Below are 22,516 nucleotides of genomic sequence, written 5' to 3' on the forward strand. Positions count from 1 at the left end.
GAACCAGGGCAGGGGCCTAACAAAGCCGGGGAAACCCCCATGAGCCGGCACTTGGAGTGGCACCTTCTCATGGGGACTCCGTCAGGGACCAGGCCGAGCCACTCTGCCCCCCACCACCCCATCCAGGCGTCTGTCCACTTGTCCGTCCGTCCGCGGAGCTTCACCACGGGCCTAGATTCTGGGGGTGGAGCTGGCAGGGCAGGTCCCCTGAGCCCCAGAAATAAGCCAGTCTCCTCGAGAAAGGACCTTTTTCAATCTCCCTCACCCCCTGATTCCCACCCAACTGGCTCTCCCATCCCAGAGAAAGGGATGTCTCCCTCTGGTCTTTTCACTTCGGGGCCCATTCGCCTACTGGCCGCACCCTGCCCCATCCTTTCACTCGGTGGCATTTCCCCAGTGCCTACTGGGGCCGGGGCACTGTACTAAGCACTGGGGTGGAGTACCAGAAAAGATCGGTAAGGCTCACGGCCTAGGACGGGGGCCGGGCGGGGGATCGAGGGCACACGATGACCGATGGAATAGATAACTATAAATAACGGAAGAGCGCTGGGGCAGCTATGAACGCAGCTCGAGCGAGAACCCTGAGGTCGAAGGAGCCATCCTAGGGCCAGAGTCTCCAGAGCACAGCTGCCTCAGCCATCCGATGCCCCCCTCCTGCCTCCGCCCGGCTCCGGCCTGGCACTGAGGGTTCTCAGAGACCCCAAGGCAGGGACTAGGTCCCTCATCTTTCCCACTGGGTCCATCGCCACACCCTTCCCCACTTCTTTTTAAGTGCGGGCCCCTGGAGGGCCAGGGACACTGTTTTTACTCTCGTCCACGCATTCTTTCCCAGTGTTTAGTACAGTGCTCTGATCGCCCTGAGTGCATACTACTATTACCACTACTGGTGCCATGCTTGGTGCTGCTGAGACAAGGCAGAGGGACGAAGGGGTCTGAGGCGGCTCGGTGGAGAACGGGAGCCTGAGCTCGGAAGTCCTGCCCTCTGGGGAGGCGGTGGGGGAGTGAGATTTCCTGGGGAGAGACCCCAGCTGACTCCCGGCACCCTCCCGGCTCTCAACTGCTGTGGCGATGGAACTGAACTCTCTCGCCTCCATCCCTGCCCTTCAATCCCACACACTGCCCTTCATGGCCAAGCACGGTCTCCCAATCCTGGAACCCACCATCCCACTCTCCCCAGAGCCTACCTCCTCTAGGCAGTCCTCCCTGGTTCGGGGGAGAGGAAGGTGTCACGAGGCTTACCCCCTGCCACCCACACTCAACTCAAGAACAGGTTCAGCGACCAGCTCGATCCATGCAGACTCGGTCAGTGACGGCCAATCCCACGCCGGGGGCGGGGGAGGGATAAGAGGGGTATCAGGGAGTGGGGGCGGGCTTTCCCGGGACTTACCACTCCATCACGATGAGCAGACACTTCTTGGACGAGTAGAGGTTCTCGTAGACATCCACGATCTTGACGATATGGGAGCACTGGGAAGCTCGCCAGTGCAACTCGACCTCCCTGCGGGCCTTGTGACAGTCCTGCAGCATCTGCAAGGAGACGGACGGCGCTGTCACATTGGGGGCAAGCTTGGGGGTGGGGGGCGAGGGCGGGGTTTGGTCCGTCTTGGCATTAAAATCTCCCAAAATGGAGACTGGTGGAAAGAGCACAGAGCTGGGAGATGGGAGGAGACTGGGGTTCTAATCTCAGCTTTACCACCAGCCTGCTGTGTGACCTTGGACAAGTCACTACGCTACTTTCTGCTTCAGTTTCCTCGCCTGTAAATGGGGGTCACCTAGATACTGGCTCAGTGGAAAGAGCCCAGGCTTGGGAGTCAGAGGTTGTGGGTTCTAATCCCGGCTTCACCACTTGTCAGCTGTGTGGTTCTGGGCAAGTCACTTAACTTCCCTATGCCTCAATTCCCTCATCTGTAAAATGGGGATTAAGACTGTGAGCCCCACTTGGGACAACCTGATCACCCTGTACCAATCCCAGCACTTAGAACAGTGCTTGGCACATAGCAAGCGCTTAACAAATACCATCATCATCATGAGTATTATTATTATGCTCTTCCTCCTACTTGGAATGTTCTACTCCGGCTATGCCACTGCAGAAACAAGATAATCGGATCGGGCAGGGGCGGTATCCGATCTGATTATCTTCTTTCTACAGTGGCAGAGCCAGGATAAAACCCAGATCTGCTGAATTCCAGGTCTGCGCTTTTTCAACTGACCACGCTGCTTCTTTAGAATTTACCACAGAGACCTCCCGGTTCCCGCAGAAGATTCCCAAATCCTCCACTCCAGCCCTGACCTCTCTTCTTCTCTAGTCTCACACTTCCTCCTTCCCTCCTCACGTCTCTACTTGGGTGTCCAGCAGACGCCTCAAATTGAACGGATCCCAAACAGAACTCCCACGCAAACCTTGACCTCCCCCTGACATTCTTATTGCCGGAGACACCACCTCCATCCTCTCTCTCTCACAAGCCTCTAACCGCGGCATTACCCCCGCTACATCCCTCTAATTCAACCCACATATTCAGCCTGTCAGCAGATCCCGTCAGTTCTACCTTCACGACATCGCTACAATCCATCTTTTCCTGTCGATCCAAAGAGCCACCGCGCTGATCCAAGAGCTTCTCATACTTCCCACCTTGATTACTGCATCAGCCTTCTTGCTTGACCTCCCTGCCTCCTGCCTCTCTTCACTGCACTCTATCCGGATCACTTTCCTAAAAGAAACATTCTGCCCACATCTCCTCACTCCGCAAAAATCTCCAATGGTTGCACATCCACCTCCACATCAAGAAGAAAATCCTAGCAATTAGTCTATGCTCAATCAGCTCTCCCCCATCTTACCTCGCTGATCTCCTACAAAAATCCTCCCTCCCTCTAAGTCTGATGGATGATCACTCTCCCCACCTTCAGAGCCAACCTAAAATCACATCTCCTCCAAGAAGCCTTCCCAATTAAGCCTTCTTTTTCCCTATTCCCTCTTCTTTCCGCATCACCCTTGCACTTGAATTTGTAGTCTTTATTCACTCCGCCGTCAGCACCATAGCACTTATATCCCTGTGCCCTGCCAATTACCATGGGAAGCAGCATGGCCTAGTGGAAAGATCCCAGGCCTGGATGTCAATGAACCTGGGTTCTAATCCCACCTCTGCCCCTTGTCTGCCGTGCGACCTTGGGCAAGCCACTTCACTGGACCTCAGTGAAATGGGGATTAAGACTGTGAGCCTCACGGAGGACAGGGAACTGTGTCCAACCTGACTGACCCAGAGCTTAGAACAGTGCTTGGCACACAGTAAGTGCTTAATACCTCAATCACTATTATTCATTCGTTCATTCAATCATATTTTTTAAGCGCTCACTGTGTGCAGAGCACTGTACTAAGCGCTTGGGAAGTACAAGTTGGCAACATATAGAGACGGTCCCTACCCAACAGCGGGCTCACGGTCTTGAAGGGGGAGACAGACAACAAAACATATTATCAAAATAAAACAAATAGACTAAATATGTACAAGTAAAATAGAGTAATAAATATGTACATACATATATATACAGGTCATATGATATTATTATTATTATTAAAGCAGAGAATGAGACCAATTTCTTCCTAGTTAGGTTGTGAACCCCTGGTGTGTCTGTCGATCATGTGAGTCCCAGGTGGGACAAGGACTCTGCCCACCCTGATCATTTTGTATCTATCCCAGCATTTAGCACAGTATTTGGCAGAGTACTGAATAAGTAGCATAATTATCTGTATTCATTTCAATGTCTGTCTCAATCAATCAATCAATCATATTTATTGAGCGCTTACTATGTGCAGAGCACTGTACTAAGCACTTGGGAAGTACAAATTGGCAACATATAGAGACAGTCCCTACCCAACATTGGGCTCACAGTCTAAAAGAGGGAGACAGAGAAAAAAAAAAAAAAAACCAAACATACTAACAAAATAAAATAAATAGAATAGATATGTATAAGTAAAATAAATAAATAAATAAATAGAGTAATAGAGTAATAAATATGTACAGTCTCCCCCAGAGACTGTAAACTCCTTGTGGGCAGGGAGTGTGGCTACCAACGCTACTGCAGCGTACTCTCCCAAGGACTTAGTAGAGTGCTGTGCTCACAGTAAGTGCTCAATAAAGTGAATGATTGATTCCCAGAGCAGGGATCAGCTAGGAATTTGGTCTTGCCCAGGGAAAGTCACATGAGTTCTCCGGGCTTCCCCCAGCTGAGGTATCTCCAACTGGAGCAGGGGAAGCAGTGTCACCGCTCCGGGAGCGCCTCAGCTCCTTATGGGCAGGGAATGTGTCTGTTCATTGTTATATTGTAAAAAATAAAAAATAATAAAATAATGGCGTTTTTATTAAGCGCTTACTATGTGCAAAGCACTGTTCTAAGCGCTGGGGAGGTTACAAGGTGACCAGGTTGCCCCACGGGGGGCTCACAATCTTAATCCCCATTTTACAGGTGAGGTAAGTGAGGCCCAGAGAAGTGAAGTGACTTGCCCAAAGTCACCCAGCTGACAAGTGGCGGAGCCGGGATTTGAACCCACGACCTCTGACTCCAAAGCCCATGCTCTTTTCCACTGAGCCACGCTGCTTCTGGGACTCTCCAAGCGCTTAGAGCAGTGCTCTGCACACCATAAGCGCTCAATAAATATGTTCGAATGAATGAGCGCAGCAACGCATGAGAAGCAGCACGGCTTAGTGGAAAGAACATGGGCTCAGGAGTCAGAGGACGTGGGTTCTAATCCTGGCTCTGCCACGTCTGCTGTGTGATTTTGGGCAAGCCACTTAATAATAACAATAATGAAGGCATTTGTTAAGCGCTTAATATGTGCAAAGCACTGGTATATGTGCTGGGGTGGGTACAAGGTGATCAGGTTGTCCCACGTGGTTGTCCCATTTACAGATGAGGTAAATGAGACACAGAGAAGTGAAGTGACTTGCCCAAAGTCACACAGCTGACAAACGGCAGAGCCGGGATTAGAACCCATGACCTCTGACTCCCAAGCCCATGCTCTTTCCACTGAGTCACGCTGCTTCTCTAACCACACTTAACTTCTCTGGGCCTCAGTTCCCTCATCTGTAAAATGGAGACGAATACTACTAATAATAATAATGATGGCATTTATTAAGCGCTTACTATATGCAAAGCACTGTTCTAAGCACTGGGGAGGTTACAAGGCGATCAGGTTGTCCCACGGGGGACTTACAGTCTTAATCCCCATTTACAGATGAGGTAACTGAGGCACAGGGAAGTGAAGTGACTTGCCCAAAGTCACACAGCTGACAAACGGCAGAGCCGGGATTAGAACCCATGACCTCTGACTCCCATGCCCATGTTCTTTCCACTGAGTCACGCTGCTTCTCTAACCACACTTAACTTCTCTGGGCCTCAGTTCCCTCATCTGTAAAATGGGGACAAATACTACTAATAATAATAATGATGGCATTTATTAAGCGCTTACTATATGCAAAGCACTGTTCTAAGCACTGGGGAGGTTACAATGTGATCATGCTGTCCCACGGGGGACTCACAGTCTTAATCCCCATTTACAGATGAGGTAACTGAGGCACAGGGAAGTGAAGTGACTTGCCCAAAGTCACACAGCTGACAAACGGCAGAGCCGGGATTAGAACCCATGACCTCTGACTCCCATGCCCATGTTCTTTCCACTGAGTCACGCTGCTTCTCTAACCACACTTAACTTCTCTGGGCCTCAGTTCCCTCATCTGTAAAATGGGGACGAATACTACTAATAATAATAATGATGGCATTTATTAAGCGCTTACTATATGCAAAGCACTGTTCTAAGCACTGGGGAGGTTACAATATGATCATGCTGTCCCACGGGGGACTCACAGTCTTAATCCCCATTTACAGATGAGGTAACTGAGGCACAGGGAAGTGAAGTGACTTGCCCAAAGTCACACAGCTGACAAACGGCAGAGCCGGGATTAGAACCCATGACCTCTGACTCCCATGCCCATGTTCTTTCCACTGAGCCACGCTGCTTCTCTAACCACACTAAACTTCTCTGGGCCTCAGTTCCCTCATCTGTAAAATGGGGATGAATACTACTACTACTAATAATAATGGCATTTATTAAGCGCTTACTATGTGCAAAGCACTGTTCTAAGCACTGGGGAGTTTACAAGGTGATCAGGTTGTCCCACGGGGGGCTCACAGTCTTAATCCCCATTTTACAGATGGGGTAACTGAGGCCCAGAGAAGTGAAGTGACTTGCCCAAAGTCACACAGCTAACTGGCGGAGCCAGGATTTGAACCCCTGACCTCTGACTCCAAAGCCCGGGCTCTTCCCACTGAGCCACGCAGCTTCTCTCCAAAAAATCTCCAGTGGCTACCAATCTGCGCATCAGGCAGAAACTCCTCACCCTGGGCTTCAAGGCTGTCCATCCCCTCGCCCCCTCCTACCTCACCTCCCTTCTCTCCTTCTCCAGCCCAGCCCGCACCCTCCGCTCCTCCGCCGCTAATCTCCTCACTGTACCTCGTTCTCGCCTGTCCCGCCGTTGACCCCCGGCCCACGTCCTCCCCCGGGCCTGGAACGCCCTCCCTCTGCCCATCCTCCAAGCTAGCTCTCTTCCTCCCTTCAAGGCCCTACTGAGAGCTCACCTCCTCCAGGAGGCCTTCCCAGACTGAGCCCCTTCCTTCCTCTCCCCCTCGTCCCCCTCTCCATCCCCCCGTCTTACCTCCTTCCCTTCCCCACAGCACCTGTATATATGTTTGTACATATTTATTACTCTATTTATTTATCTTACTTGTACATATCTATTCTATTTATTTTGTTAGTATGTTTGGTTTTGTTCTCTGTCTCCCCCTTTTAGACTGTGAGCCCACTGTTGGGTAGGGACCGTCTCTATATGTTGCCAACTTGGACTTCCCAAGCGCTTAGTCCAGTGCTCTGCACACAGTCAGCACTCAATAGATACGATTGATTGATTCTCTAACCACACTTAACGTCTCTGGGCCTCAGTTCCCTCATCTGGAAAATGGGGATGAAGACCGTGAGCCCCACGTGGGGCAACCTGATCACCTTGTATCTACCCCAACGCTTAGAACAGTGCTTGGCACGTAGTAAGCGCTTAGCAAATCCCACTGACTCAGGGCAGGCCGGGCGGGGGCAGTGACCTGCTGGGGTCGCACTGCCATCTGGTGGCCAGCTCAGAAACTGCGCTTCTTCATTCATTCATTCCATCGCATTTATTATTATTTATTATTATTATTATTATTATTATTGATAATTATTAATAATAATATTAATAATAATAATGGGATTTATTAAGCGCTTACTACGTGCAAAGCACTGTTCTAAGCGCTGGGGAGGTGACACGGTAATCAGGTTGTCCCACAGGGGGCTCACAGTCTTAATCCCCATTTGACAGATGAGGGAACTGAGGCTCAGAGAAGTGAAGTGACTTGCCCAAGGTCACACAGAAGACATGGGGCGGGGCCGGGATTCGAACCCATGACCTCTGACTCCAAAGCCCGGGCTCTTTCCACTGAGCCACGCTTGTGTAGCACTGGACAACTACTACTAATAATAATGGCATTTGTTAAGCGCTTACTATGTGTGAAGCACTGTTCTAAGCACTGTATGGGGATACACGGGGATCAGGTTGCCCCACGTGGGGCTCACAGTCTTAATCCCCATTTTACAGATGAGGTAACTGAGGCCCTGAGAAGTTGTGACTTTTTTATGGCATTTGATAAGCGCCTACTATGTGCCAAGCACTGTTCTAAGCACTGGGGGGGATACAAGGCAATCGGGTTGTCCCACGTGGGGCTCACATTCTTAATCCCCATTTTACAGATGAGGTAACTGAGGCCCAGAGAAGTTGTGACTTTTATTATGGCATTTGTTAAGCGCCTACTATGTGCCAAGCACTGTTCTAAGCGCTGGGGGGGATACAAGGTAATCGGGTTGCCCCACGTGGGGCTCACAGCCTTAATCCCCATTTTACAGATGAGGTAACTGAGGCCCTGAGAAGTTGTGACTTTTTTATGGCATTTGTTAAGCGCCTACTATGTGCCAAGCACTGTTCTAAGCACTGGGGGGGATACAAGGTAAGCGGGTTGCCCCACGTGGGGCTCACAGTCTTAATCATCATTTTACAGATGAGGTCACTGAGGCCCTGAGAAGTTAAGTGACTTACCGACTTACCCAAGGTCACACAGCAGACGGGGGGGGCGGGATTAGAACCCACAACCTCTGACTCCCAAGCCATGCTGCTTCTTGCCCAAAGTCACACAGCTACTAAGCACTTGTTTCTCCCACGGGAGCCTCATTCATTCGCTTAAAACTTCATTCCACCTGCAGAGGTGGACGGCAAAGAGATCCCTGGACGGACCCTCAATTCCCCCAGCTGCTGGGACAAAGTGAGAGGGGACACGGGTCAGTGGGGCCGCTGGCCTTGCCCTCATTAGGAGCTGCACTGCACCCCTGCAGCCTAGAGTTGGACGTGCCCAACTTGTGCTTCCCAAGCGCTTAGTACAGTGCTCTGCACACAGTAAGCGCTCAATAAATACGACTGAACGAATGTGCCTGTCCACTGGGTACGCCGGAGCAAGATGGGCAGGCTAGTGGTGGGCACAGCCATCTATCAGTCAAAGCCAGCCAGAGGTGAGGCAGTCCAGGGAAGGATGGAGGGAAGAGGGAAGGGAAGGGAAGAGAGAAGGGAAGAGAGAAGGGAAGGGAAGGGAAAGGAAGGGAAGGGAAGGGAAGGGAAGGGAAGGGAAGGGAAGGGAAGGGAAGGGAAGGGAAGGGAAGGGAAAGGAAGAGGGAAGGGAAGGGAAGGGAAAGGAAGAGGGAAGGGAAGGGAAGGGAAGGGAAAGGAAGAGGGAAGGGAAGGGAAGGGAAGGGAAGGGAAGGGAAGGGAAGAGGGAAGGGAAGGGAAGGGAAGGGAAGAGGGAAGGGAAGGGAAGAGGGAAGGGAAGGGAAGAGGGAAGGGAAGGGAAGAGGGAAGGGAAGAGGGAAGGGAAGAGGGAAGGGAAGAGGGAAGGGAAGAGGGAAGGGAAGGGAAGAGGGAAGGGAAAAGGGAAGGGAAGAGGGAAGGGAAGAGGGAAGGGAAGGGAAGGGAAAGGAATTTCGAGAAGCAGAATCTCATTTTTCAATCATTGGTATTTACTGAGCACTTACTATGTGCAGAGCACTGTACTAAGTGCTTGGGAGAGTACAACAGAATTAGCAGCGTGGCTCAGTGGAAAGAGCCTGGGTTTGGGAGTCAGAGGTCATGGGTTCTAATCCCGGCTCCGTTGCTTGTCAGCTGTGTGACTTTGCGCAAGTCACTTGACTTCTCTGTGCTTCCGTTACCTCATCTGTAAAATGGGGATGAAGACTGCGAGCCCCACGTGGGACAACCTGATTATCTTGTATCTTCCCCAGAGCTTAGAACAGTGCTTTGCACATAGTAAGAGCTTAATAAATGCCATTATTATTATTATTATTATTATTATTATTATTATTATTATTATTATTAATTAGCAGACACTTTCCCTGCCCACAACAAGCTTATACTCTAGACAGGGAGACAGACAACGTTATGTGCAATTTTATTTATTTGTACGGATATCTGTCTCCCCCATTCTAGATTGAGAGCTCGTTTTCAGGGATTGTCACTGTTTACTGCCGTATTGTATTTGCCCAAGTACATAGTACAGACCTCTGCACACAGTAAGTGATTAATAACTACAACTGAATGAATAAATAAATGAATTATTTATGTGTGTGTATATATGTATATATATAGATAAATTAGATAGATAGATAGATAGATATAGATAGATATATATACACACACACACACATATATATATATATATATATCCCGGCTCTGCCACTTGTCGGCCGGGTGACTTTGGGCAAGTCACTTGACCTCTCTGGGCCTCAGTGACCTCCTCTGTCAAATGGGGATTAAGACTGTGAGCCCCACATGGGACAACCCGATCACCTTGTATCCTGAACAGTGCTTTGCACATAGTAAGCGCTTAGACTGTGAGCCCACTGTGGGGGTGGGGACCGTCTCTCTATGTTGCCAACCTGTACTTCCCAAGCGCTTAGTCCAGTGCTCTGCACACAGTAAGCGCTCAATAAATACGATTGAATGAATGAATGAATGGCTATACATATACATATAAATAATTCATATAGATAGCTATAGCTGAAATTGTCAGGATGATGGAAGGAGCACTCCATCCGGGGTGAGGGGCAGAGGGAGGGGGCCCTGAACGTCCCTGGACACGTCACTTCACTTCTCTGTGCCTCGGTTCCCTCCCAGCTCACTGGGAACACTGCAGCCGAGGCCCGGGGGAGGACCAGGAAAGAAAAGTTGAGCGTGACTCAGGGTGGACCTAATCTCTCGCTCCCGGGTCCCAGCTCACAAAAGTCAATCAATCAATCAATCGTATTTATTGAGCGCTTACTGTGTGCAGAGCACTGTACTAAGCGCTTGGGAAGTACAAATTGGCAACATATAGAGACAGTCCCTACCCAACAGTGGGCTCACAGTCTAAAAGGGGGAGACGGAGAACAAAACCAAACATACTAACAAAATAAAATAAATAGGATAGATATGTACAAGTAAAATAAATAAATAGAGTAATAAATATGTACAAATATATATACATATATACAGGTCGGAGCAGGGGAGGTCTGGGGCTCACGGAGCTCGAGTCCCAAAGCGAGCCAGGCCAGTTGGGCCTCCGGCCAGCTCTTCCCTCTCTCTTCCTCGTGGCCGGTGGGGAGTGGCGGGGGACATTCCTGGGTAAGACCTTTCCCTTTAGAGGGAGAGATGGGCTGGTGAGCGGAGGTTATTAATAGCTCAGGGAGCCACGAGATACGGCTCAGGCTCCCTGATGCTCCTCCCCACTCCCTCCTCCCCGATTCTCTTCCCTCCCTTCTTTTTTTTTATAGTATTTAAGAGCTTACTATGGGCCAGGCACTGTTTTATCCCTCTAACATTGCCCTATTACACCGTCCAAGCGCTTAGGACAGTGCTTTGCACCTAGTAAGCGCCCAATGACCCTCCTCTAGGACAGGAGGCCTTCCCAGACTGAGCTCCTTCCTCTCCCCCTCGTCCCCCTCTCCATCCCCCCGTCTTACCTCCTTCCCTTCCTCAAAGCACCTGTATATATGTATATATGGTTGTACATATTTATTACTCTATTTATTTATTTATTCATTTATTTTACTTGTACATTTCTATCCTATTTATTTTATTCTGTTGGTATGTTTGGTTCTGTTCTCTGTCTCCCCCTTTCAGACTGTGAGCCCACTGTTGGGTAGGGACTGTCTCTATGTGTTGCCAATTTGTACTTCCCAAGCGCTTAGTACAGTGCTCTGCACATAGTAAGCGCTCAATAAATACGATTGATTGATTGATTGATTCCCTTCCCCACAGCACCTGTATATATGCATATATGTTTGTACATATTTATTACTCTATTTATTTATTTATTTTACTTGTACTTTTAGACTGTGAGCCCACTGTTGGGTAGGGACTGTCTCTATATGTTGCCAATTTGTACTTCCCAAGCGCTTAGTACAGTGCTCTGCACACGGTAAGCGCTCAATAAATACGATTGATGATATCTATTCTATTTATTTTATTTTGTTAGTATGTTTGCTTTTGTTCTCTGTCTCCCCCTTTTAGACTGTGAGCCCACTGTTGGGTAGGGACTGTCTCTATATGTTGCCAACTTGTACTTCCCAAGTGCTTAGTACAGTGCTCTGCACACAGTAAGCACTCAATAAATACGATTGATTGATTGATTGTTCTAGGCTCTGGGGTAGATACAAGGTAATCAGGTTGGACACAGCCCATGTCCCACACGGGAGCCCACAGCCCCATTCATTCATTCAATCGTATTTATTGAGCACTTACTGTGTGCAGAGCACTGTACTAAGCGCTTGGGAAATACAAGTTGGCAACATATAGAGGCAGTCCCTACCCAACAGCGGGCTCACAGTCCCAATCCCCACGCTACAAATGAGGCAATCGAGGCACGGAAAAGTCAAGTGGCTTGTGCACAGTCACAAAGCAGACAAGTGGTGGAGCAGGGATTAGAACCCAGGACCTTCTGACTCCAAGGCCTGGGCTCTGTCCAAGAAGCCATGCTGCTTCTCTGACTCCAACTTGGGACCGCAAAGGGTAAAAAAACAAAACCCAGGCCTGCCCAAGGGGGCTCGGAGTCAGCGAAAACACCTAGAGTATTGTGTATTGTTAGTGTTCAAGCAGCGCGGCTCAGTGGAAAGAGCCCGGGCTTTGGAGTCAGAGGTCACGGGTTCAAATTCCGGCTCTGCCAACTGTCAGCTGTGTGAGTTTGGGCAAGTCACTTCACTTCTCTGGGCCTCAGTTCCCTCATCTGTAAAATGGGGATGAAGACTGTGAGCCCCTTGTGGGACAACCTGATGACCTTGTGTCTACCCCAGCGCTTAGAACAGTGCTTTGCACATAGCAAGCGCTTAACAAATGCCAACATTATTGTTATTATTATTATTATTTGGAGTCAGAGGTCACGGGTTCAAATTCCGGCTCTGCCAACTGTCAGCTGTGTGACTTTGGGCAAGTCACTTCACTTCTCTGGGCCTCAGTTACCTCATCTGTAAAATGGGGATTAAAATTGTGAGTCACTCCCCCCCGGCATGGGACAACCTGATCACCTTGTAACCTCCCCAGCACTTAGAACAGTGCTTTGCACATACTAAGCGCTTAACAAATACCATCATTATTATTATTATTATTCATTATTGAACAAAACCAGTGTAATTCAGGCCAGATTGAGCATGGCAGGTTGTTGGTGGGGAAGGGTTGGGAGTTGGGGGATTTGGGGGAGATGGAGGAAGCTCTTGGCCTTGACAAGTCACAGTGTGACCTGGTGGAAAGAGCACAGGCCCAGGAGTCAAAGGATTTAGGTTGTAACACCCGCTCTGCCGCTTGTCTGCTGTGTGACCTTGGGCAAATCACTTAACTTCCTGTGCCTCCATTGTAAAATGGGGATTAAGACTGTGAGTCCCCATGTGGGACAAGGACTATGTCCAATCTGATTATCTTGTATCTAATCCAGCGCTTAATACAGTAACCACTTAACCAATACCAGACAGGCAAGGTCTCACCAACCTCGGCCCTAGACTCTGGAGAACTAAGAAGGGAATGGAGAAAGATAAGTTGGGCTAGTGTGAGCAAGAGGCTTGCAAGACGTTTATACTGCAGTGACTGTGTCCAAAAGCACCAAAACCCCCACCCTCCAGCAGCTGACCCCTGTCCAGGTCCCCAGGCCCACCGGGGTGGGATCTTGGTACTAGGAAACCTTAGTGAAGGGACATCTCTTCCAAGAGGCCATCCCTGACTACTCCCTCATTAATTTTTCTCCCACTCCTTTTTACATCACCCTGATTTGTTCCTTTATTTAGCCCTCCCTCAGCCCCACAAATACCTATGTACTTATTTATGTCTCCTCCTCTAGACTGTAAACTCATTGTGGGCGGGGAACACCTACAAACTCTGTTATATTGCATTTTCCCAAGAGCTTAATACAGTGCTCTGCACATAATAAGTGCTCAATAAATACAAGTGACTGAAACCCAAAATAGCAGAACTCCTCTGGGCTGCAGCCTGGAAGTGGGTGGTGGAGGGGAGGTGAGCCCACTGTTGGGTAGGGACCGTCTCTATATGTTGCCAACTTGGACTTCCCAAGCGCTTAGTACAGTGCTCTGCACACAGTAAGCGCTCAATAAATACGATTGATGATGATGATGATGATAAATACGATTGAATGAATGAATGAATGAGGTGGTAGGGGGGCGGTGCGGTTCTAAGCTCACTGTGGGCAGAGAGTTTATTATTTTGTACTCTCCCAAGTGCTCAGTACAGTGTTCTGCACACAGTAAGTGCTCAATAAACACGACTGAATAGTGCAGCAGCCTCACATGGCTCCGTGTGGCCGGGGACTCCCTACTACTACTAGTAGTAATAATAATAATAATAACTGTGGTATTTGTTAAATGCTTACTATGTGTCAGGCACTGTATTAAGTGCCAGAGTGGAAACAAGCAAAACAGGTTAGTCACAGTCCCTGTCCCACATGGGGCTCACAGTCTCAATCCCCATTCATTCATTCATTCATACTTATTGAGCGCTTATTTTGGGCAGAGCATTGTACTAAGCGCTTGGAAAGTACAATTTGGCAACAAATAGAGACAATCCCTACCCAACAGCGGGCTCACAGTCTAGAATAGGGGACACAGCCAACAAAACAAAACAAGCAGACAGGCATCAATAGCATCTAGAATTAGACACATTACTAATAAAATAAATAGAATAATATGTACATATATACACAAGTGCTGTGGCATGGGGGAGAACAGAGGGAGGGAGGAGGGGCGACGGGGAGGGGAGGAGGAGCAGAGGAAAAGGGGGAGCTCAGTCTGGGAAGGCCTCCTGGAGGAGGGGAGTTTTCAGTAGGGCTTTGAAGGGGGAAGTGTGCTAGTTTGGCGGATGTGAGGAGGGAGGGCATTCCAGGCCAGGGGGAGGACGTGGGCCGGGGGTCGACGGTGGGACAGGCGAGAACGAGGTACAGTGAGGAGGTTAGCGGCAGAGGAGCGGAGGGTGCGGGCTGGGCTGGAGAAGGAGATTAGGGAGGTGAGGTAGGAGGGGGCGAGGGGATGGACAGCTTTGAAGCCGAGAGTGAGGAGTTTTTGCTTCATGAGAAGGTTGATAATCATAATGGTATTTAAGCACTTACTACGTGCCAAGCACTGTTCTAAGTGCTGGGGTAGATACAAGGTTACCAAGTTGTTCCACCTGGGGCTCACAGTCTTAATCCCCATTTTCCAGATGAGGTAATTGAGGCACCGAGAAGTGAAGTGACCTAACCAAAGTCACACGGCTGACAAGTGGCAGAGGCGGAATTAGAACCCAAGACCTTCTGACTCTCAAGCCCGGGCTCTGGCCAGTAGGCCATGCTGCTCTGCCCCTGGTGGGGAGGGAGGCAGGGGTCCGGGGCCCAGTAGAGGACACTGTACTAGCCGAAGCGGTCAATACGTTCCATGAAAGAAGAAGCAGCGTGGCTCAGTGGAAAGAGCCCGGGCTTTGGAGTCAGAGGTCATGGGTTCGAATCCCGCTCCGCCAACTGTCAGCTGTGTGACTTTGGGCAAGTCACTTCACTTTTCTGGGCCTCAGTTACCTCATCTGTAAAATGGGGATGAAGACTGTAAGCCCCATGTGGGACAACCTGATCACCTTGTGACCTCCCCAGCGCTTAGAACAGTGCTTTGCACATAGTAAGCGCTTAACAAATACCATCATTAGTATTATTATTATGAAACCTCTGACGTCATCTGGAAAGAATGCGGCGCGTGCGCACTGCGACCCCCGCCGGGGGGCCTGGGGCACGAGCCGGCCTCAGGGAGGGCACGTGCCCTCGGCGGCCAACCGGAGCATGCGCACATGACGGCGGGGAGGAGGGCGGTTGGGGGCACACGCCCTCGGCGGCTAGCGGAGCATGCGCATACGACTGTGGGGAAGAGGGCGGTAGGGGGCACGCGCCCTCGGCTGCTAGCGGAGCATGCGCACACGAACGTGGGGAGGAGGGCGGTAGGGGGCACGCGCCCTCGGCTGCTGGCGGAGCATGCGCACTTGAAAGCGGGGACGAGGGCGGTAAAGGGCACACGCCCGCCGCCGCTAGCGGAGCATGCGCACGTGAAAGCGGGGAGGAGGGCGGTAGGAGGCACGCGCCCTCGGCTGCTGAGCATGCGCACGTGGGCCTCGGGGCTAGAACCACGCGCGCATGCGCGTGCCCCTCGGCCGGCCCCTGGCCTCCATGAAGGGAGGGAGGGAGCCCCACGCCTCTGGGCCGGGCCTTTCATTCATTTATTCAGTCGTATTTATTGATTACCATGAGGGTGCACACTGCTTCCCTGCTCGCTGTCTGTTAACAATAATAATAATAATAATAACAATAATAATAATAATAATAATAATAATAACAATAATAATAATAATAATAATTAGCATTTATTAAGCACTTACTGTGTGCAAAGTACTGTTCTAAGCGCTGGGGAGGTTACAAGGTGATCAGGTTGTCCCACGGGGGGTGCACAGTCTTCATCCCCATTTTACAGATGAGGGAACTGAGGCCCAGAGAAGCAAAGTGACTTGCCCAAAGTCACACAGCTGGCAACTGGCCTGGAATGCCCTCCCTCTGCACATCAATCAATCAATCGTATTTATTGAGCAGTTACTGTGTGCAGAGCACTGTACTAAGTGCTTGGGAAGTACAAGTTGGCAACATTCAGCACACATATTCAATCTATCACTAAATCCCGGCATTTCAACCTTCACAACGTCAAATAAAATCCACCCTTTCCTCTCCATCCAAACTGCTACCATGTTAATCCAATCACTTTATCCATCCCGCCTTGATTACTATATCGGCCTGCTTACTGGCCTCATTCATTCATTCAATCGTATTTATTGAGCGCTTACTGTATGCAGAGCACTGTACTAAGCGCTTGGGAAGTACAAGTTGGCAACCTAGAGAGACGGTCCCTACCCACCAACGGGCTCTGCCTCCTGTCTCCCCCCACTCCAGTCCACAGCGTGGCTCAGTGGAAAGAGGCCGGGCTTGGAAGTCAGAGGTCATGAGTTCAAATCATGTCTGCTGTGTGACCTTGGGCAAGTCACTTAACTTCTCTGAGCCTCATCTGTAAAATGGGGATTAAGACTGTGAGCCCCACGTGGGACAACCTGATCACCCTGTATCCCCCCGAGCACTCAGAGCAGTGCTTTGCACAGAGTAAGCACTTAACAAATGCCATTATTATTATTATTATTACTTCACTCTGCTGCCTGGATCACCTTTCTACTAAAATGCTCAGTTCATGTTTCCCGACTCTTCAAGAAACTCCAGTGGTTGTTCACGCACCTCTACGTCAAACAGAAACTCCTATATATCTCTCAAACACCTTGCCCGCTCCTAGCTCACCTCGCTACTCTCCTATTACAACCCAGCCTACACACTTTGTTCCTCTAATACCAATCTCCTCTCTGTACCTCGATTGCATCTACCTCACCACCGACCTGTTGCCCACGTCCTGCCTCTGGCCTGGAAAGCTCTCCCTCTTCATATCCGACAGACAATTTCTCCCCCACACGCCCACCCACCTTCAGAGTATTTTTGAAGGCACATCTCTTCCAAGAGGCTTTCCCTGACTAAGCCCTTTTTCCCTTTTCTTCCACTCCCTTCTAGGTCGCTCTGACCTGCTCCTTTTATTCACCACCCCCCACCTCCCAGTCCCACAGCACTTATCCAGAATTTATTTATATCAATGTCTGTCTCTCCCTCTAGAATGTAAGCTCTTTGGGGGCGGGGAATGTGTCTATTACATTACGCTCTCCCAAACTTACTATGATGATGGCTTTTATTAAGCGCTTACTGTGTGCAAAGCACTGTTCTAAGTGCTGGGGAGGTTACAAGGTGACCAGGTTGTCCCATGCGGGGCTCACAGTCTTAAACCCCATTTTACAGATGAGGTAACTGAGGCACAGAGAAGTGAAGTGACTTGCCCAAACTCTGCACAAGTGCTTGATAAATACGACTTCCCATCCCCACAGCACCTATATATATATATATATATATATATTTGTACAGATTTATTGCTCTATTTTACATGCACATATTTACATTTATTTTGTTAATGATGTGCATATAACTTTAATTCTATTTGTTCTGACGATTTTGACACCTGTCTACATGTTTTGTTTTGTTGTCTGTCTCCCCCTTCTAGACTGTGAGCCCACTGTTGGGTAGGGACCGTCTCTATATGTTACCGACTTGTGCTTCCCAAGTGCTTAGCACAGTGCTCTGCACACAGTAAGCGCTCAATAAATACGACTGATGAATAAATATGACTGAATGAATGAATGAATGAATGAATGATGTGTTAAGCACTAGGCTAGACACAAACATACCAGACACAATCCCCAGTCCCACAAGGGCTCAGAGTCTAAGGGGTGGGGGAAGAACAGGCATTTAATCCACATTTTACAGATGAGGAAACCAACTCTGAGAAATTTGGTGACTTGCCAAGGTCACAAAGTGGCAGAGAAATGAATCCAGGTTTCCTGACACCCAGTCCTGGGCTCTTTCTACTAAGCCACACTGCTTCTCAAAACATGGGCAATGAACAGTTCATCTGTTCATCCTTTCGTCCCTCTCCGGTGAGGGAACTCTGCTCTAAATGTAGAATCTTGGCCATGGAAAGTATCCCAAGAATGGGATCTGGGATCTGGTCCTGACTCTGGGCACTGGACTCTATAAACCAGTCAGACCTGCTGATCACCTGTCATTCACTTATAAAAAGGATCCAGATCTATGCATGCCCCTGCCTATGACATGTTTTTCATTCATTCAAAAGGATTTATCGAGTACCTCATCTCTCCTACCTCTGACCATTTGCCCACAAGGAGCTTCCAGTCTAAAAGGGGAAGGCCGACGCTGAAATTACAGAAAGGGAAAATGACAGTGTGTCAGGTGACTATCAAGCGTCACCTTCTCCTCAGTGTGCCTCGTTCTGGCCTGTCCCGCCATCGACCCCCGGCCCACGTCCTCCCCCTGGCCTGGAACACCCTCCCCCCATACATCCGCCAAGCTAGCTCTCTTCCGCCCTTCAAAGCCCTACTGAGAGCTCACCTCCTCCAGGAGGCCTTCCCAGACTGAGCCCCCTTTTTCCTCTCCTCCTCCCCATCCCCCCACCCTACCTCTTTCCCCTCCCCACAGCACCTGTATATATGTTTGTACTGATTTATTATTCTATTTATTTTACTTGTACATATTTACTATTGTATTTTGTCAATGATGTGCATCTAGCTATACTTCTATTTATTCTGATGACCTGACACCTGTCCACATGTTTTGTTTTGTTGTCTGCCTCCCCCTTCTAGACTTTGAGCCCGTTGCTGGGTAGGGACCATCTCTACAAGTTGCTGACTTGTACTTCCCAAGGGCTTAGTACAGTGCTCTGCACATAGTAAGCGCTCAATAAATACAATTGAATGAATGAATGAATGAATGAAGTGCTCACAGGGATCCAATATGTATAGCCGACGCAGAGTGGCCCACCCAGTATCTACCCCAGCCCCACGGGGAGAACAGCCGGCTTCAAAGCAACACGGAGCTGGGAGGCCCAGGAGAGACTGTCTGTTAGAAAAGACCAATCGATCAACCAGTAGTATTTATTATGAGCCTGAGCCCTTGGGAGGAGAGTCCAGGGGACTCAGTAGACACAGTCCCTGCCCTCAAGGAGTACATAATCAAGCAGGGGAGACGGACACTAAAGATGATGGAGGAAAATGGGACATGTTCTTTGAGTTAATATGAAGGAATTTAAGAGATTCATAGAAGAACATAGAGGATTCCTGGAGGTTCTAAGTAAGCAACTGTGGAAACGTGGCAGTGGGGGAATATATCCCGGGGAGAGTCGAAATTTATCAGGGGAGGCCGCTTGGAGGGGGTGTGATTTCAGGAGGGCTTCATTCATTCATTCATTCAATCAATCAACCGTATTTATCAGGCGCTTACTGTGTGCAACGCACTGTACTAAGCACTTGGGAGAGTACAATATAACAACAGACACAGTCCTGCCCACAACCAGCTCACAGTCTACAGGGGCTCACAGGAGTGCTCATATTCTCCCTACAGTCAGTTTGGCACTTTTGCTCTTCCTCAGCATTTTTGAACATATTTTACATCCCACCCTTTCTGAGCACTTCTTCCTCATTCATTCATTCATTCATTCAATCGTATTTATTGAGCGCTTACTGTGTGCAGAGCAATGTACTAAGGGCTTGGGAAGTACAAGTTGGCAACCTCCTTCCTGGTACGTTATTTTACCTCTGTCTCTCCCAGCTAGACTTTAAGTCCCTTGTGGGCAGGAGCCGTGACTTCTAACGTTCCCTGGAATAGTATTCTGCGTTCTGGAGGTGCTCAAGAAATACTGTTGGTTAATGGGGAGGGCTGGGACTTGTTCGATTTAAAGGAGGAGGGAGGTCCAGGCAGCGGGAGGGCTTGGATAAGAAAGCGTTGGTGGCAGAGAGATGAGAACAAGATACAGAGAATACGGTTAGCTGGAGAGGAGAGTGCAGAGGGGGGTGTGGTGGAGGAGAGTGGGTGAATAGGACGTCACCCTCCCACTCAGCACCCAACCTGGAGCAGAGGCAAATACCAGTATCCCCACTTCTGCCAGAACCTGTTTCCTGAGCAAGTTGGGGCAAAAGCATTGTTAGAGTATTAGGAAACATTCATCTGGGGCTGTTTGGGTGCAGTGCGTTGCAGTGGGACACACAAGTTTCCTTTCATACGGGCTTCTGTGAGCACACAAAACCCACGTTTTTAGAGAACGAGGTGTAACGTGTCGGCCTGGCATTCTGTCTCCAACAGCGGCAACAAAGAAGAATCCTGTGACCGTAAACTCTTTGACCTACGTAATAATGACGGTCTTTATTAACCGATCAGTGGGTATTTACTGAGTGCTTTCTGGGTGCAGAGCACTGTACTTAGCACTTAGGAGAAAACGCAACACGGCTGATAGGCACATAGTTAAGCAAGAGCCAAGCACAATGCTGAGCGCCGGATTAAATACGAGGTAACCAGATCAGGTACAGTCCCTATCCCACCCTGGGCTCACAAACTGAGAGGGAGAAAGACCAGGTAAACTTTATCCCCACTTTACAGATCATCATCAATCGTATTTATTGAGCGCTTACTGTGTGCAGAGCACTGTACTAAGCATTTACAGATGAGAAAATGGAGGCAAGGGGAAGGGACCTGCCCAAGCACACAGCAGGCAAATAGCAGAACTGGGACTAGAAACCAGCTCTGCCACTTGTCTGCTGTGTGAACCTAGGCAAGTCACTTCACTTCTCTGGGCCTCAGTTACCTCATCTGTAAAATGGGGACTGAACCTGGGAGCCCCATGTGGGACAGGGATTGTGTCCAACCCGACTTGCTTGTGTCCACCCCAGCATTTAGTACAGTGCCTGGCACACAGCAGGCGCTTAACAAATACCACAATTATCATTATTATTATTATTATTCCCACCAGGCCCCGCTGCCTCTCATACAAACATTTTCATGGTTAGGGACATACCCAACATTCCTAACATTTCCCTCTACTTCGCAATTCTCTTCCACAAGTTCAATTAAGAAGCAGCATGGCCTAATGGAAAGAGCAAGGGCCTGGGAATCAGAGGACTTGAGTTCTAATCCCGGCTCTGCCACTTGTCGGCTGTGTGACCCAGGCCAAGTCACTTCACTTCTCCGCACCTCTGTTTCCTCAACTGTAAAACAGGATTCAATCCTACTTCCCTTCTAGGCTGTGAGTCCCATCCAGGACAGAGACTGAGTCCAACCTGATAACCCTGTATCTACGCCAACACTTAAAGCAGTGCCTGGCACACAATAAACATTTAACAAATGACACGATGGATTAATTTAATCAGATATCAGCCCCGTCCCCCAAGGAGTTACAGTCAATTAAGGAAGACAGATGGTGAAAAAATTTACAGATAGAAGAAATGGGGGCAGGGAATATTTACATATTTATTACTCTATTTATTTATTTATTTTACTTGTACATTTCTATCCTATTTATTTTATTTTGTTGGTATGTTTGGTTCTGTTCTCTGTCTCCCCCTTTTAGACTGTGAGCCCACTGTTGGGTAGGGGCTGTCTCTATGTGTTGCCAATTTGTACTTCCCAAGCGCTTAGTACAGTGCTCTGCACATAGTAAGCGCTCACTAAATACAATTGATTGATTGATTTACATGAGTTAGTTAAGTAAGATGTTATGTAAGGTATATAAAATGCTCTGGAAAAAATAATGGTATTTGTTAAGCGCTTAGTATGTATCAACCACTGTTCTAAGCGTTGGGGCAGATACAAGGATATCAGGTTGTCCCACATGGGGCTCACAGTCTTAATCCCCATTTTACAGATGATGTAACTGAGGCCTAGAGAAGCAAAGGGACTTGCCCAAGGTCACACAGCAGACAAGTGGCAGAGCCAGGATTAGAACCCACGTCCTCTGATTCCCAAGCCTGTGCTCTTGGCACTAGGCCATGCTGACTATGGGATCACAACTGCTCTGCCAACAGTGAAGTGCTGAGGTAACAGTAGGCAACCAGGGGAGAGTTAGAGTCGAATCATGGCAGCATTCTTGGAGAGATGATTTTAGGAAGGATTTGAAGATGGGGAGATGTGTGGTGTGTTCCATTTCAAGGAGGAGTTCCAGGCATGAGGAAGGGCACGACATCAGCACAGGAGAAACAAGGCACGGTGAGTACATTAGCTTGGGAGAAGTAAAGAGTGAGAGCTGAGGTGTAGTGGGAAAATTCATTCAGTCAGTCGTATTTATTGAGCGCTTACTGTGCGCAGAGCACTGTACTAAGCGCTTGGGAAGTACAAGTTGGCAACATATAGAGACGGTCCCTACCCAACATCAATCGAT

The 22,516-nt window shown here is 49.0% G+C and overlaps 1 protein-coding gene across 1 annotated transcript in view; it reads right to left on the minus strand.

Moving 5' to 3' along the window:
• The window catches only part of MAPKAPK2 (MAPK activated protein kinase 2), a gene marked incomplete at its 5' end in the record, with an annotated part of 73,759 nt that overhangs the window by 5,833 nt on the left and 45,410 nt on the right, over positions 1 to 22,516 (minus strand). Inside the window, one exon of the mRNA XM_038749630.1 lies at positions 1,388 to 1,527. Coding sequence (XP_038605558.1) covers positions 1,388 to 1,527 — 140 coding nt within the window. The remainder of the gene's footprint in view (positions 1 to 1,387; positions 1,528 to 22,516) is intronic.

Source organism: Tachyglossus aculeatus, chromosome 7 (genome assembly GCF_015852505.1).
Source record: "Tachyglossus aculeatus isolate mTacAcu1 chromosome 7, mTacAcu1.pri, whole genome shotgun sequence".
Lineage (NCBI taxonomy): Eukaryota > Metazoa > Chordata > Mammalia > Monotremata > Tachyglossidae > Tachyglossus > Tachyglossus aculeatus.